Here is a 16,682-nt window from a genome sequence, read left to right as displayed (position 1 = left end):
GGGGCGCAGGATCGAGGCCCCTGGCTCCGAGAGGGTGGGTCGTGGCCCACACAGGAGAGTTCCGCCACGCAGAAGATGGCGCCTGGCTGTCTTTGGCCACACCCAATGAGGCACCGCGCCGCCTCGCCTCGATCTACGGCGGCCGGGAGGGGCCGCGCTTCCTTCGCGCCTGCGCAGAGCGGGCCGCACCGTGACTAAGATGGAGGTCGGGGGAGCGCGGGCGCCGCCGCCGTTCTGGGCCGGGGGCCCGGCCCCGGGCCAGACGTACGTTCTCGGTGGGCCCAGCCCCACCGTCGGCACCCTGCCCTTGACCCGGACGCTGTGAGTGCTGGAGGGGATGGAGGGGCTGAGGGGGGTCTGTGGAGCGGGGAGGGAGCAGAGAGGCTGGGGATGCAGGGGAGGGGTCCTGGGGGCTGGGATGGGAGGACTGGGAAAGATGGGGAGCGGGGAGGAGCTGGGCTGGGGGAGCAGAGAGGGGCTGGGTGTGGGAGGCGGGGCTGAGGGAGCTGAGAGAGGGCTGGGATGGAAGAAATGGGGCTGGGGGTGTTTGAGGACTGCGGACCTGGGCGGGGAGTCCGGGGCCTCGCTGGTGCTGGGGCAGCGCTGACGTTTGGGTCTTCAGGACCCCGATGGTGACGGGCACCTCGGTGCTGGGAGCGAAGTTCGACGGTGGGGTGATCATCGCTGCGGACATGATGGGCTCCTACGGCTCCCTCGCCCGCTTCCGCGGCATCTCCAGGCTCCTGAAGGTGAACGACACAACCATGCTGGGGGCGTCCGGCGACTACGCCGACTTCCAGTACCTCAAGCAGATCATCGACCAGATGGTGTAAGTTCTCCCATCCCCGACTGCCTCATCTGCGTCCCTGCGGCTCTGGCTTGGGCGGCGCACGCCCTGACCGTGCCGTGCTGCTCTGTCTTCCCTGGTCCTCAAAGGACTGAAATGTAATTAAATGCATTCACTGAGCAGGGTCAAAGCTGAGCTGAAATCCCCCTTGTCCTTTACCAGTCCCTTTGGTACAAGCATCTTTTCCAGATTCTCCACTGAGCACTGTGGGGAAAGGGTTTCAGTTATTCTTTTTGGTCTTTGGCTGATTCACCTCTTGTAAGGTCTTGTTTCAAAACAGCCCACGGGGAGTTTGCAGGAGGGTTCTCTGTCCTGCTGGTGGTACAGCTGGAGGTGGGCTGCTGCTCTCTTACTGGGTGGTTTCCAGCTCTTCTTAGTTGGGTGAAATTTCTACCTAAATTAGAATCGACGAGGAGCTGTTGGGAGATGGTCACAGTTACAGCCCAAAAGCCATCCATTCCTGGCTGACAAGAGTCATGTACAACCGGAGGTCCAAGATAAATCCGCTCTGGAACACTGTTGTCATCGGGGGCTACTACAATGGCGAGGGGTGAGTGAGGATGAGCGATGCGGAGCGTGTGACAGTTACTGCGTGTCCCTCCGTGGGGCTGCTTCACATGGCGTGGGATGCAGAGAGGTCTCTGGCTGGGCGTAGCTGCTCAAAAGCCGAGTCCCTCCCCGCCACAGCCCTGCCTGCGCAGCCGCCGTGCTCACAGATCTGCCCCTTCAGCTTCCTAGGTTACGTGGACATGCTCGGCGTGGCCTACGAAGCCCCTACGCTTGCTACGGGTTACGGAGCGTACCTAGCTCAGGTAGAGAACGCTCTTGCTCAGCTGCTGAAGCGACCCCAGCGCTGGGTGACTGAGCTGCCGAGCTATTGGATTTTTTTTTTTCCCCCAGCCGTTGATGAGGGAAGCCTTGGAGAAGAAACCCAGCCTGACGAAGGAGGAGGCCCGTGACTTGATTGAGCGTTGCATGAAAATCTTGTATTACAGAGATGCTCGATCATTCAACAGGGTGAGTGCCCAGCTTTGGCGTGCCTTGACCGGAGAGCTGCTGCGCACCTCCGGCTGATCCTCCAGGCTTCGCACCAGGCCGTCTTCTGTCTCTGATCTTAGATCCAGGTTTGGAAGTCAGGCCTCGTTGAGAACTGTCAGTGTTTTCTCTCCCCAGTATGAGGTAGCTATTGCGACGGAGAAGGGCGTGGAGGTGGAAGGACCCCTGACCCTGGAAGCCAACTGGGAAATAGCACACCTCATCAGGTAAAGCTCATGGATTACATGCACTTTGAGCTCTTAGTCTGTGAGTCGGCAGTCTGGCAAAGCCCAAAGGCACGAAATGAAGTGCTTAATAAAGGCTGGGGGACGTTGCAGGATGCCATCCCGCCACACGCTTCTGTAGGAGTCTCCTTGATCCCCTGCTGCATCCAAATCCTTGAATTTGGGGGAGTGTGGCCAGCAGGAGGAAGCACCGGCTCCCCGCGCCCCAGGAGGCAGCTCTGGGCTCGCCTCTCTGCGTGGCTGCTCTCTCCTTCGCGGCTGAGGCCTGAGGGCGTTAGCGCAAGTCCCTTCAGGAGCGGGAAGGCTTTGTGTTGATGGGCGTCTGCTTTGCTGCCTTTGTGCTTCCTCGGAACAGATGTCGCTGGCAGGCAGCGCCCGATAAAAGCCAGAACGGTGGTTCGGTTAGTGCGGTGACCGCGTGCGGGTTGTGTGGTGCCCTGACCTTATCCCAATATCTTCTTGCAGTGGCTTTGAGTGATCCCCGAAGAGCTGCTGCAGGCTGCTGTGCCCACGTTATCACCCCCTGTAGGTGCTGTACATCCGTTTCCCCTTTTGAAGCTCTGACCTGACTTTTTATGGAAACTAAATAAACCTGTTACACCAAGGCTGTGTGTGTGTGGTGGGGCTGGGATTGAGTTTGCGGGGTGCTGCAGACCGAGGAAGCCTCCTGGTTTCAAGCGGTGAAGGTTATCAACGGCCACGAGTCCTTCTGCTGCGGGAGGGCGGCAAAAATATCTGCTTTTGTTGTTTGTGTGACTGGGGCAGGCGCTGTGCCCCACTGAGCACGTAACACACCGTCCTCCTCCCGCGTCTGGCTCCCAGCCCTTTATCGGCTGGGGACCGAGCGGGCGCGAATGACGCGGGTCGAGGCTCTCGGCCGGGGGCGACCGTGACGGCGCCCGCTTTCTCCATTTCAGCGAAGGGTTCGGAGCCGCAGGTTTGCGTTGCTGCGTAGGACGACTCCAGAGCAGAGCTGGAGCCTTCAGCTGCGGGACCCCGGCTTAGCGCTGGCCTCGTTTTGCTAAATCTTAAGTTAAATACGCAAGTCACTCTGAGACTTGCCCTAATGAAAGAAACACCTACTGACCGGTGACGTCTGTAACGGAGCCGACTAATCCCGGGGGGTTTCAGCATGTACCGCGTTCCTCCCACAAGCAGTTGCAATCCAGGCCGCCACGAGCTCTGATCAGGAGAGGTAAGAAGCCTCAGCCAGCCCCGAAGAGCCACCTGCGGACAGAAGGAAAACACGTCTTCAAGAAGTTTTCTGTTTAAAAAGAATAGCGAATAGCCCACGGCTTAACGCAAACATCGGACGGCTCCCGCTGCTTTGGCCGAGCGCGCGATGCGACTCGGGCGTCGGGAACGCCGCGGCGCTTCCCTGGACAGACAGACGGCCGGGCCAGCACGGACGCGGGGCCGCAGCCCGCAGAGCACAGCTCCGCCGGGCAGCGCCGCGGGCTGGACGAGGAGGCGACACCGGGAGGGTAAGGCTGCGTTTCCAGAGCGGGGTTTCAGCCTGATCCAGCCGCTGCGCACCGGGTCCTTCCAGCAAGGTACCCTCGCACACACCTTGGTCGTCCCGCGGCTCTCGGCAGCCAGCAACGCTCCAGCTGAAGGCACTGAGGGGAAAAACAGAAGGGGGTTGATTTCAGTTCCTTTAGTTTTCCCTAATCACCAAGGTTAGAAGGACCAAGCCCTCCCTACTCAAATTCCTGTTGCTCTGCATGCTGAGGGCAGCTACCCCGGGATCAAGGGCTCCAGAAAGCCCCGGCGAGGGCCCTGCGAGCGGGGAGACGCCGCGGCCCGGCGGGCTGCAGGAGGGGGGCAGCCAAGCGGCACAACGCGCCCTCCGCCCAGGGCTGAAGCGGGTGCTCCTTAGCCTTGCAGGAAGTACATACACAAGAGTGGTATTTACTACTACCCGAGATAAACAACAGTAAAAATATTTATTCAGGAGAGCATTTTATTAATGATTTTTCAGACTTTTCTTGTTTAAATAAAAGAATCTCACTGGGGAGTAGGTTGTTCCGCTGAAGCTACTGTGTCGTTCAAGGGCGGGGAGGGGGTGCAGAGGGTAAGTCGGACCACGCTCTGCCTCAAGCGTTAGTGACACGTAAAACACACTTAATGACTATCCCCCGGCTGGGTTTCTCCAGGAGGTGCTAAAGGACTCCGGGCACGGAGAGGGAGGCCAGGCTGCGGCCTGGGCACGGCGGCGGGCTCGCCTTCGCGCGCCGCGGAGGAGCGGCTGCCCCACTCTGCATTGAGCGTTACGGTTATCACGAGAGTTAAACAGTTCTTCAGAATAAAAACACATGTTTATAAATCCATTTCCCTGGTTTTATTAAATGTTCCACTTATGTACATTTTAAAGATGAACCATTTACAGGTCTGCACATGCTGCCTCCTGCTTTCCTTCGGTAATAGGGAAGGTTCACAAAACCTCTATGGAAACAGAAAGGTGCAGGTGCTTCTGAATTCTGTATGTCAAAATGCTTTCCGTTTAATACCATAATACATACAATTAAAAAACCCTCAAACATGCAAATTGTAGAAAAATTTAAGCTGGCAGTGAAAAATAAAAACAAACGTCTTCTTTTTGTGCACATCACAGTTTGTTTCATTAAATCAGATTTCTAATTCTAAGGAACGTAGTGTCTGATGCCACCGTTAAAGCAGGTTTATCAACTACTAGTAGTTAAAAGGTCAACATTTAATGGTCCGTACAGTCTTAACTCCCACCTACTGTACAGGAAGATCAAGACAGACTTGACTTTCCTCTTCCACCATGTACCCTCTGTCAGTAATTCTTTGGAGCAAGGTGGGTGCCGGGCGGTTTCCCAGGTGGAGGAGAGGAACCACCGCACCGGTCAGAGAGCCCGGGGGCAAGCGAGGGGTTCGGGTCAGCGCCGCCCCCGACTCCCTGACTGCGGAGCTCAGTTCAACCCCAGTTCAAAGTGTCGTGGCTCCCAAGAAGCGTTGCTGGCATTGAACAGGCAAAATGCTTTCGCTTGTGTTTTTACCCCGCGTCCAAATTCACAAGCAAAATAATTACTCTTCTGTAAAAAAAAAAAACAAAACAAACAACCCAAAAGAACAAAACAAAAAAACCAAACCCAAATCTTAATGGCCAATTATAGAAGGTTCACACGTTAAAGCAGTAACTCATATCTAAGTTTTCCACAGAAACCTAAATCTCTGGGTCAAGTGTTAAAAAAAAAATAATAAAAAAAAAAATCTGTTAAGACAACCAAAAAGATTTATATACTGGTTCATTAGCTACATATTTTTTTTCTTTCTTTAGAAATGGTCACATTGACAATGTATAATTCAAAACATTTCTGCACAATAAAAACAGAAAACTATGATACAGTGAGGTAAAGAAAACGCAAAAATATTCACCCACAATATATTTTCAGAAAATACCAACACAGTGATTTTTCTTTTAAAAAAGCACAAAACTTATAAATGAACAGCATAAATGGCTATTTATCTGAGTGATCGCCTACGAATTTCCTAAACCCACAAATCCACAGGGAAGTGTAATGGTCTCATCCAACATTTATTTTAAAAATAACCCTTTCCGGATCACGATTCGCAGATCAGTGCTCAGATTTCCATCAGATCCAAATCGGCGTCTTCAAAGCCGTAAAAGGATTCAGTCTCGCTCTCCCCTTCGAAGAGCTGATGGAGGATTTCTGGGTCTGCAGATTCCTCGGCCTGGGCCCGATCCTGGACCTCAGCCGCCGCCGCCGCCTCCTGCTGCTCATCGTTCAGCTTCAGCTGCTCCTCCAGCGAGGCGATCAGCTCCTCCTGCATGTCGGCGTTGCGCGTGGGCGAGTTGGCCGTGCCGTCCGGACCGGGCAGCACGCTGGCCACCAGGAAGGACTGCTGCACAAGTTCAGGAGAGTCACTAATGACCTCCAGGACCTCTGCCAGCCAGCACAAAACCAGCTGGAGAAGGATGTCCGAGTCGCACGTGGAGTCCGCCATTTCCTTGGCTTGCTCTTTCCACTTTTTATGCAAGAAATTTTTCACAGTCCTTTTTATACAAACATCTAGAGGCTGGATTTTGGAGCTGCAGCCCGCAGGGACAACAGCCGGCAGAGTGCTGGAGGCACTCAGCAAGGAAAGTACTTCTTCCGATAGGTGCGTTCGGTGACAATCCAGCACGAGCATGCCCTTGCTGTTCTGGCACTCCGTGTGCTTCTGCCACACTCTGGACGACCACAGCTCCATGACTTCGTCGTCGCTGTATCCGTTCTCCTTTGCTTCCAGTATGATAGACTCCGGCACATTGGCGGGCTGCTGTACGTGACCCCTGAAGAAGACCAGCGTCGGGAGAACGCTGCCGTCGGCGAGGATCGTGAGGACGACGTCGCACCAGGGCTCCCCGGTTCCCACCGTCTGCAAAGCGTTCTCCTTCCTGTCGTCGCTGCTCAGCACCTCCACATCGAGGAAGAGAGAGATTTCGTCGATGGCCGCGATCATGGAGAGCGGCAGGTCTTGAGTGTGGATTTGCCGCTGCACAAACTCGATGAAGGAACTGGCGTTGTCCTCTACGTCTTTGGGGAGGGGGTGAGCCACCGCCCTTCGAGTGTGCGTGCTGAGGTTGTGCCGTAGCATGAACCTCACCGCCCACTCGTAGGAGATCTTGAAGCCACCTTCGAGGGATCGGCCAATCTTGGTGGCTTTCTGGAAGAGCGTCTCCTCGTTCACAGGCAGCTGCTGCTCTCTCTGCGTGAGGACCCACTCCGCTAGCTTCTCTTCAGCCTCTAGGCTGAGGTACTTGCCCTCTGACAGGGATGCCAAGTTCTCTTCTTGGAAAGCTTGAAACCTTCGTAGCCAGCGCTTGATCCGCCTCTGAGGATTTCGGAAGTGCTCTGCAGCCTGCTCAGTGTTGCAGCACAAAGCAAACAGTACAACTCGCAGCTTTTTTACCGACAGCTGCTCCTTTTTGCTTGCAGGCTCGGGCTCCTTTGTTGGCTGCTCCTCGTCTTCAGCATCAATATTTAAGCACTCCTCTTCCTGGCAGGCCAGAGGTCTGTTGTAGGCTGCTGGCACCAGTTCAGGCTCCAGGTCATCTTTCGCAGGTAACATAGACTTTGTTTTCACAGTAGCAGCTTTACTTGGGGAATAGGTAGGGCATGTATTCTTCATGCTTTTGTCCTGGGGCTGAACGTGCCTTGAAGGGAGAGAACACAGGACCTTCTTAAAACCGACAAAATAAAGCTGTTGAGGGAAAACAAACAAGCGAAAAGACCAAAAACCAACCCCACAAACTGAAACAGATGAGGCAGATAAGAGTTTACAAACAGTTTACCTGGAATGTGATATCCAAGAAGGCCCTGGTAAGAAAAACAAAACAACAGAGATATTTGTAGCTTGGCAAGCAAACACTAAGTCACCTGAACAAACAAGTTCCCTCACAGAGAGGAGGATCAGTGTCACTCCGAAGCATCCCAACCCTCTGCAGGGACAGCTAATGCTCATCCACCCCTTCAAAGCCTAACCTCCCACACCCGAGCGCGGCCACGTCCAGACTGGTAAGAGAAGGCTGCTCATCAGCAACCCTTAGAGACAAAGGCCAAAACCCCCATGTCCGCTCGAAATAACAGAAGGAGCCTGGTTAGGGAAGCTCGGCTTCGGCCGGATCCCTGCAGGCACTGCCCCGAAGCTTTGCAAGTTGCGGTAATTCACAGCAAATGGCTGGAACGCCACTTTGGGGCTCTATTCAAATCCCAGCATCGGCAGCTGCTTAAGGCCTCCTGGTGTCATGGAGGTACAATGATGTCTCAGAGGAACAGAGGGACTCGCTGAAGCCCTCGGCATTGTCTCTCCCTGGGAAGATCTCATGAGAACCGCGTTACCAGTGGCACAGCTGAGCTCCGAGCCCCACTTGAAGCTTAACTCTCCCATCTCCATAACAATGAAGACTCATTCAGGCAGCTCCAGAAGGTCCCCAACGCGCATTTTGTTAGAACTCAGGACTCAGTAAGTGCTCAGCCAATACTAAAGAAAGATGTATTTGACCTGGAGTCTATGAACTGATGTATTATGTCCTGCGTTCGTTTTTTGCAACTTTTCCGATCCTTTTCAAATTCTTACCTCGGAAAATAATGTTACTAAACTCGTGTGATGGATTGAAGACCAGATGTTTGGCCATTGCATCACCCTCAGATGATACAAAGAGACAAGAGGAACAGAACAGCTTTACACCACTGGAAGGGAAAAATCGAAAAGGAGAGAAGCCAGCTTAGTGTCAGATACGGAAACACCTACATCCCCTCACCAACAATTAAAAAAACCCCCGTCGCCCTCCAGCGCGTGCAGGCAGCGTCCCCGCCCCGAAGCATGAACTCCCCCGGGGAGGCAAGGGCAGCCTCCACACGCTGCCCTTAATTCAACACATTCTCATGCGCGGCAAAAAAATAAACAGAGCTTCTTCAGAGGCAGATCATGAAAGAAAGGAACTGGAAGATCAGAAAGCGAATGCGCATTAGATTCCCAGGTGATTAAAATAAGGCAGTAAGTTTTCCATTACCAGGCAGTATAGTTTTTAAACAAAGCCAAGTACTTTGGACTCTTCCGAGGAACATGGTTGCTGTAAGACAAAAGAGTTTATCAAATGTCAGAATTATTCTGGGTATTTAGAGAGCTATAAAACCATGCAAAATACATCACAGAGACAGACCCAGTCCTGGGTTTAATAATATTTTGTCTGCCAGTCTTGCGTTCAGGGAAATGAAAACGCTGTGTATAAATAAAAAAGCCCTTCCAATAACATTTTAAAATGCCCAGATTTTGGAGTAACTGTTCTGCCATCCTGTTCTGCGGCTCACCCGTGGTCCCGTAACGCACCACAGGCTTGCAGAAGCACGGAATAATTTGGTTTTTAAAGTTTTTTAGTATTTTTGTAATTATTAAATCTGAGAATTTTGCAAGAAACCCTAGAAGCACTGAAAAATGTCAGTTCTCTGCAGCAGCCTGCAGCGCACACGTCATTAGCTGCAACACCGACAGCTGGGAATGAATCTCGGCTCTTGTGCTCAGTTTCCTCCTCTCGTTTGCAAGCCACCACCCAAGCCTGCGCCGACAGGGAATACAGCCTGGTTCTTACAAGCCGCTGCAGCGAGCCGGAGCTTCCCGACAGCCCTTTCTTACAGCGCAGACAGACCGACAGAGAGGCGCTCCCGCAGCCGAGGCAGGAGGAATCTCTCCCGCAGCGTTCAGAGTCACACGTACTTGATCATGTGGTTGGCGTAAGCTCTGGAGCAGCAAGTGCTGTAGCGACACAGCGAACAGTGCACGTAGGTGGGAAAGTGGTTTGGGAAGTCGGGGATTTCGAAGCTGCACTCCAGACAAGTCTGCCGCCCCAGCACGCTCCTGAAGAGAAGAGGGACATTTTCATCAGTGCCCGAACAGGCGTCTTTGGAGTTCTAACAATCACCAGGACAGAGAAGAATTAATTACATGTAAACTTTTACGAGTCTGTGAACTAGTCTCATCGGGCACCCTAGCTTCCTAGGGCGCCTCGGGCCGAACCTTTCCCACTTGCTGCAGTCAGTACACAATTTGAGAGTGGATAATACATTAAAAAAGAAAGTAAAAAAAGGAACTTGAAGACAAGGCAGCAGGACACAGGATGGGCAGAAAGCCCTCATGCTGATGAAGCTCCGTTGTTTCTCTCAAAGCGCCTAGCTAATTCTGTATTTCGCAGTTTCACCTTAAGGGCTTTCAATGACATGACTTAGTCCTAGTTTTGTGGAAGCCGGATCCTCCTGCCATAAAGTTTCCTTGGCAACTGGTAAGACAGAGCTGCCCAGTGCCAAGGATCATACTACCCATCACCAAGGATTAAAGAGCTAACTCTGTTTCCTTTAAAAATCTTGTTTTAATCTAAAATTTAGCAAAACGTTCTGACATTTTTTTGACCGCTCTCTTCTGGACGTTCCTCTGGACAGGCGGGTACAGGAAGATGGGCTGGGGATCGGTAGAAGATGACAGCGGAGTGGTTTCCTGTCCAGTGCCCTGCGGCATGTCATTTGAAGATATTGGCACTGTCCGTGGCTGTCCTCTAGACGCCCTGATTGTAACCTGCAGAAAACAGAGACACCCACACCTCCTAAAACACAAGGGCAGAAGCGATCTATCCAAATTCAGACTCCCGTCTGGAGCAGTCTTTCAGGCTCTCAGCAGGGAGGAGAGAGGTGCTCCCAGGACACGAGTCGCCCCACCCAGGGCAGCAGCAGCCTGGACCGGGACACACGACGTGAGCCCTAGAAGCGCCTGTTTGTCCCTAATGACTACGTGGGCACCCGGACAGCTAGTTCAGGCACCTTCGCTTGTAGATACCTTAGTCAGGAGAGCTTAACCTCTGGCATTCACCTCCCCTCTCTCTCACTTACTGTTTCTATGAAGTGTCTGATTAGCTAAAGACCCCCCACAAGACAGAGCAGCTTTTCAGAAAGTGCTTCTCTGTCCCAGTGACTGTGGTTCAAGTGACGCAGGCGAAGCAAACATCAGTTTTGCAGCACTTAATACACACCAATACAGACGCTACGGGTGTTTTCTGAGGAAAGAGAGGACAGAGGCCTGCTGTAACTTGGGTTTCTTACCTTGGTTCCAGGTTTCAATCCTTCTAATTGTTTGGGCTTTCGGAAAGTTTTGTGGTGCTGCAGCTTGTGTTCAATTTTATCCTTGGCAAATAGGAACTGGAGTCTACACTTGTTGCAGTGATAAACACTCTTCTTCTAAAGCAAATGCAAATGAAATATATTTCATTTTGGAGACACCAAAGTCACGACACAGCAGGGGTTTTCGTTTAAAAAAAGAAAAAGCAGAAGAGAAAAAACCTAAAAACCCAACAAACCAACCAAAATAAACCCCATTTTCCCTCTCTGAAAGCAAAGGCAGCCCCATTTTTCTTTAGCACCTGAACATCCTCCCTGCCAAGCCCCATATCTTGGGTGGTTTGGGTTTAAATTTTTTTGCCTTTTTTTTTTTTTTTTTAAAAATTGAAATCATCAGGCTCTGCAGAGACACCAGACCTGGAAGTGCCACGGAACAACTCTTACCCAGCTCGTTTGAGCCAAAGCAAGGCACGCCAGCAGAGCGGCAACACTCCTTCAAAAGTTGCCTTGCCTCTGCCTCTTACGGAGCCAGCGAAGGGCTTCAGGGGCAAATCACCCCAGGCACTCGGTAAGAGCGCTACCTTTCTATATTCTGAGAGCACGCTTCAGCTACGCCCACGTAAAATATGTTGTCAGTACAGCCGCTGTGTATGGAAACAGACCACTGAGCTACAAGAACTACATTCATCTGTGTGCATGTATGTTATTTACTTATTTATTACCTGGAGATAAAAAAAAAGTCAAACCCCAAACGAACACAGAGCCCACTGTTGGTTAACCATCGCGTGCAGCAAACACAGCCCAGCAAAACATGCTTTTTGTCTGCTAAGCAACGACAATCTGCGCCACTCCCAAAGGAGCAATGCCTCTTCTCTTCCGCACGACCCCTATGAAAGGTCTGGGATGACAGCATGCAAATTGCATTTGTTATGGCGTGAACACAGCAACTCCTGAAACCCCTTTTTCAACCAAGTTTTCTTTCCTTCTGATTTTATTCCAAGCAAATGCTCAGCTAGTCACATGCTGACTATCCACTGAACCTCTGTGGAGAGGGAGCCACCTCGAACGAGAGGAGACGGCAGCCCGGACACAGTACCTGATGCCTCATGAAGTGCTGTTGGAAAGCATTGCCATTCTTGAAGACTTTGAGACAGTAAGGACAGAGCAGGTGCCGCGTGTCTTCGTGGATCATTCGGAAATGGCTGTCCACTTCAGAATAGAGCGATGAGCGATACTGGCAGACCTAGGAACGGATGGGAACAGTTAGCCGTGAAATAACATAGGAATCTCTCTCATCCGCCACGGCAACATGGAGATCTTAACACCAATGCCCAGATCCCCAAAGGTACTTCTCAGTGGAGTTTAGGAACCAGGTCCTAAAGAACCTGCTCGCTTATTCCAGCCGTAAGATACTAAATCAAGCAGAGTATATTCACAGCAGTTTGGAGAAACAGATTTGAATTACTTGTATAAAAAGAAAGTAGTGACAATTCAAGCTTCAGATCCAAGAAAAAGAGACAGTCAAGGCAAAGCAGTTGGAATACATTAAAAAGCAGTTTCTTCAGGGTCTATGTAAAATGCAGAATTTGGAACATAATCTGTTTTAACATAACACATTTTAGAAGGTTCTTCTCTGTTTTTTCTTTTTGGAGGGACAGTGTTAGGACCTCTGGGTGGAGATGACACGTTCAGAATCGATGCAAGCACAAATCTCATGACAACAGAGTGTCAAGAAAAGGTATCACACAAGCAACATAATCTCATCTGCTCCAGAATGACACTTCTCTTTGTGGCACAGCCGTTTGCCTGCAGGCCCTGGGAGGAAAAAAAAATTAGGCTCTGAATGCCACCGGGGCCAAACAAACGTCTAATCAAGCTGGTCCAGCTTCAGAGCACTGGGAAGCGGTGGTGAACTGCCCTAGCAGCCGTTGGACTTCTGAATCCACACCTGGAAGAAAACCGCAGTGGGCTCCACGGCCTGGGTCTGTTTTGGACCCCTACGAGCCACACACTTTGCTGGGAAGCGCCAGATTTATTCTCTAGGATGCGTTTACGAGTCCAGCCCCTAAACCACTTTCAGTACCTGACAAACATAGGGCATCTCCCCAGGCTTGTGAGTGTCCTTCATGTGCTGTAGGAACATTGGCTCACTCTCAAATGCCCACTCGCAAATCTTGCACTTTGCTGCAAAAGAAAGGAAAAGCAGGTAACAGCTGGGGGGACAAAAAAGCCCTGTTAAAACGTACCAAAAAGAAGTTTGTAACGGGTAGTGCGGCAACTTAAAGTGAAAGGAAACCAACGAACCAAACTCCCCCAAAACTAGCTCTCAACGCTCTGAATTGGGTAGACAACAAAATATATTCTGAGAGGTTTAAAAGGCAGCAAAAATTCTCTTAAGCAAAATGGTGGGTACCACAAGTACGAAGGTGTCCTAACAAGGCAACCGCAAGTGATTTTAAAGCAGATGTCAGCCTACCGGTAAAAATCAAATCCCACCATGACTTTATTCTTGATCTTCAGAACACTCCTGACGGTTAAGTTTGCAGAAATGTAATTTAGGTGGATCTTTCTGCTGGCCAGGGCACCAAGGGGCAAGGCAGAACAGACCCTCCTTTCTCAACAGATTTGCCGTTAATACAAGACACAAACCCTCTTACACCTAAACAAACGACAACAGCAAAATCCACTTACTTGTTGACTCGTAGGGACTGTGGACATTCTCTAAGTGACACTGTAGCTGAAACGGAGTGGAGAACTGCCGGTAACAATGCTGGCAGATGGTGTGGACATCTACCTCTCCGTTCTGCTGGTCCAGTTCAACGTGGTGCTTCATGTGATTCATAAACCTTACGGAGGTGAAGAGAAAGTGTGTGAACAGAAATCCAAACATTTCGCACACGTAACCCTGGAAGCATTACGAATGCTACACCAGAAGGGTGCTTTTTCAACAGCATCAAGATGTTTCCTTCTTGCTCTTCCCACCAAAAGCAGGCAAAATCTCCTATCCAGCAGCCTCCTGCTCCCCTAAGCCCAGGGGAAGCGAGAGAACAGGTTTTGCCATACAGAGGCTGGACTATTTGCTTTTGAGCCCTTCTGACCCCAGCCAGACAAAACACCTCCACTTATCACAGTAGAACAATGTGGTGGCTGGCTCAGACAAATACACTACTTCATACAAATATTTTCTCCCTCTGTTGAAAAAATATTGAAATAAAGATGAGAAGAGCAGTTCTTCAAGAACTATTTCCTATTATCTGGTAAGACTGGTGATGAGCAAATGAGACTTCTCTACTGAAGAATATAAAGGCAGTTATTCTAACTGTTGCCTGGACTGAACTGTGTGGCGCGGGCAAACCTCTCCCGTCCGCGCTTCAGTTCTGGTCTTAAGCTACAACACGGGAAAGCCGTTGGGCCTGAGAGGCTGATGCTTGCGACTCACTCCCCCTCCGCAGATCGGAGGTGTTCAGAACGCTCTAGACTGTTTCGTGGCACATCGCATTCGTCTTACCTGATGTTGTTCTTTAGCCTCTTGGTGCAGTGCGGACACCTGAAGGAAGCTGGAACCTTGGGGAAGTTCAGTAGCTGGCTCACTTTGCCACCATCTCTGCCATAGTAGAAATCATCTACCAACATAATGAGCTTACTTTGGGATGAGTCAACTACGTTTTCACTTGGCTCTGGAGCTTTAGCAGGCGGGGACAGGGCAGGGATAGGGGTAGAAGAGGGTGGCGAAGCAACAGCTGTAGTTTTTTCTGGAGATGGAGGCTTTGCAGATTGAATATTTGGTTCAGATTCTAGAGATTTTCTTTTCTTGAGGAATTCAACCATTTCAGGGCAGCAGTACTGAAAGAAAAGAAAAAAAAAAACCAAAAAAGCACACATTAAACTGTCTCTAGGAAAAACTGTACATTCTATTAAACAAAGACTAACCTATACCCAGATGACAGAGGAACTCTAGGAAACTCCTGAGGAAAGAGTAACGCAGAGTCAATATCTGATTCTCTGTTTTATCGTTTACTGATAGGTAAGATTAGAAAATAAACGCATCCCCTGGCACCAACAGGACATAAAACTGAGGTCCGGCCTACTTCCAGTGAGGGATGCTGTGAAGGGTCTTCCAAAGGCCTCTCCTTTGCCTCTCACTTTTTTCTAGTCGTGTTCTTCCTTGCACAGAAGCCCCTGGTCTAGGGAGAAGCACTACTCTCTGCACTCCGCAGTCACGAGCGATTATCCATTAACTGCTCGTCTTACAATGGTTACTTACACACATATGTCCTCTTAAAGCTTCAGTAACTCGAAACTGAGCATCGCACCTCGGGCAGACCTTCCTGCCACCATCTTGCAAATCAAATGTGGGAATAGGAGATGAACTGACTGTAACAGGAAAAACACAAAACAAAACAAGAAAAATAGAATCTTTACACTTCATCGTAAATCTAGGCAATCTCTCTGGCATACTGAAACACCTTAGTTTCAAGAGCTGTACTTTTAAGTACAACTAGACTGGAAGAGGCATGAGAAAGGCAAAAGTACACAAACTTCTGACAATCTGTATGAGAAAACATGCCCCCCTGTAGAATAAGCATAGGAATGTCTCCAAGTTAGACTTCATAAATAAAAAAAGAAAAAAGGAAAAAATATCAGCTCAACTCATCTCCCCTTTTTCTTTAATCATTTGCTCGGTTTCTTTAATCATTTGTTTGATTGGTTTTCCATCAGGCCAACCTCATCTTCACCTTCAGCTGCAGTAAGAACGTCGGAATACAGACGACACGAAGCGTACCTCAAATCCACGTCTGGACTCCCAAACACCTTAGGAAGGTGCTTTTTTGGAAAAACAGAAGCAAAGATTTTACCCTTTTGCCTCCTAGTGTAGAGTATTTCAGGTGTGCGCATTCTCAAGATGGCAGCATGCACACCAGTAATTTTGAATGCAAAATAATGTATGCAAGCAAATATCCACAAACAAAACATAATTACTGGATAAAAGTGTACAGAGAAAGATGAAGAAATTGATAGCAAAGCTTTTCAAGTGTTTACCCCTGTTATGAAGTCTCAGTAGTTACCGGGTAGCATTTTTTTTACTCCAGAAAATAAACTGAATTCTCAGCAGAATCAGCCATGTTAAGACAACTGCTACAGACCACACCTTTTAACGACGACGACGACGACGACTCTGAAACACTCGATCTCTGGGAACCATGCACAGGGCTGCTGTTGGAGACCACCAGCGGGCCAGGGCTCTGCCCTAACGAAGGAATGGTGTTCAGGGTGTTCACGAGCTTAGCAACCTCGTTGCTGTTCTCACCAGCCACTCCAGGCCTCTTCACAGTCACAAAGCTTGCGATGCTCACTGCCAAGGGAACGGATAATGCGAGAGCACTAAGAAGGAATCAGTAAGACCTGATCCACTGTGCGAATCCCACCCCCATCTAGTATGCCTTGTCTCTCACTCTTCTACCTTGGGTCTTCACCAAAGACGACTGAGCCATCAAATATCCTGTCCAGTACTGCTAGGGCTGGCAAGACCGGGAAAGTGAATTTCCCTGACCTTCCAGGTCACGCTCCAAGACACGAGCCAAGTCCCGCGATGAACTAAACAGGATACTGATGGCCACAAGAATTATTTGTATTTCTTTTCTAAATGCAGCTGTATATGATTATGGCCACTTAAAGCTAAAAATAACCTGACTACTTGCTGCGTGAAGGAGGATTTTTTTCCTTTTTAAATTGTTTGTCACTATTCTTGAGCAATCATTTCACTGATGAATCCAGCCGACATTCGGGGGCGGGGAGGGGGGGCGCAACATGGTTAGTTTCTGCTTGTGTTCATCATCTACTTCACCTTCCAAAAAATACAAGTGATTAACAAATAGTATTTTTCACTTTTGGGGACTCCTCGTTGATGGTCTCAGAATACTC

At 50.1% G+C, this 16,682-nt stretch overlaps 2 protein-coding genes across 12 annotated transcripts in view; one reads left to right on the top strand and one right to left on the bottom strand.

Annotated features, from left to right (window-relative positions):
• The first annotated feature begins 161 nt into the window (after positions 1-161).
• Positions 162-2,732, top strand: PSMB4 (proteasome 20S subunit beta 4). Its single transcript, XM_064474780.1, has 7 exons — positions 162-321; positions 623-829; positions 1,251-1,397; positions 1,578-1,659; positions 1,748-1,864; positions 2,021-2,109; positions 2,593-2,732. Exons 1-7 carry the CDS (start codon positions 200-202, stop codon positions 2,603-2,605), a joined length of 777 nt encoding a protein of 258 aa, XP_064330850.1. The 5' UTR covers positions 162-199; the 3' UTR covers positions 2,606-2,732.
• Positions 2,733-4,453: 1,721 nt separating this feature from the next.
• The window catches only part of POGZ (pogo transposable element derived with ZNF domain), a 38,186-nt gene continuing 25,957 nt past the window's right edge, over positions 4,454-16,682 (bottom strand). For 10 of the 11 annotated variants that reach the window (XM_064474766.1, XM_064474764.1, XM_064474763.1 and 7 more), the window contains 13 exons: positions 15,910-16,113; positions 15,025-15,134; positions 14,269-14,603; positions 13,452-13,606; positions 12,844-12,944; positions 11,857-12,003; positions 10,746-10,880; positions 10,052-10,224; positions 9,373-9,513; positions 8,672-8,731; positions 8,236-8,348; positions 7,451-7,475; positions 4,454-7,312 (listed from right to left, as the gene is read on the bottom strand). In XM_064474766.1, the coding sequence (XP_064330836.1) occupies positions 5,737-7,312; positions 7,451-7,475; positions 8,236-8,348; positions 8,672-8,731; positions 9,373-9,513; positions 10,052-10,224; positions 10,746-10,880; positions 11,857-12,003; positions 12,844-12,944; positions 13,452-13,606; positions 14,269-14,603; positions 15,025-15,134; positions 15,910-16,113 (3,275 nt within the window). In that variant the 3' untranslated portion in view covers positions 4,454-5,736. The remainder of the gene's footprint in view (positions 7,313-7,450; positions 7,476-8,235; positions 8,349-8,671; positions 8,732-9,372; positions 9,514-10,051; positions 10,225-10,745; positions 10,881-11,856; positions 12,004-12,843; positions 12,945-13,451; positions 13,607-14,268; positions 14,604-15,024; positions 15,135-15,909; positions 16,114-16,682) is intronic. The other variant, XM_064474767.1, reaches the window with a different exon arrangement.

This window comes from Phalacrocorax carbo, chromosome 28, assembly GCF_963921805.1.
Source record: "Phalacrocorax carbo chromosome 28, bPhaCar2.1, whole genome shotgun sequence".
Taxonomy (NCBI): Eukaryota; Metazoa; Chordata; class Aves; order Suliformes; family Phalacrocoracidae; genus Phalacrocorax; species Phalacrocorax carbo.
The sequence above is the reverse complement of the archived record's forward strand: the minus strand, read 5'-3'. Positions and strand labels throughout refer to the sequence as shown.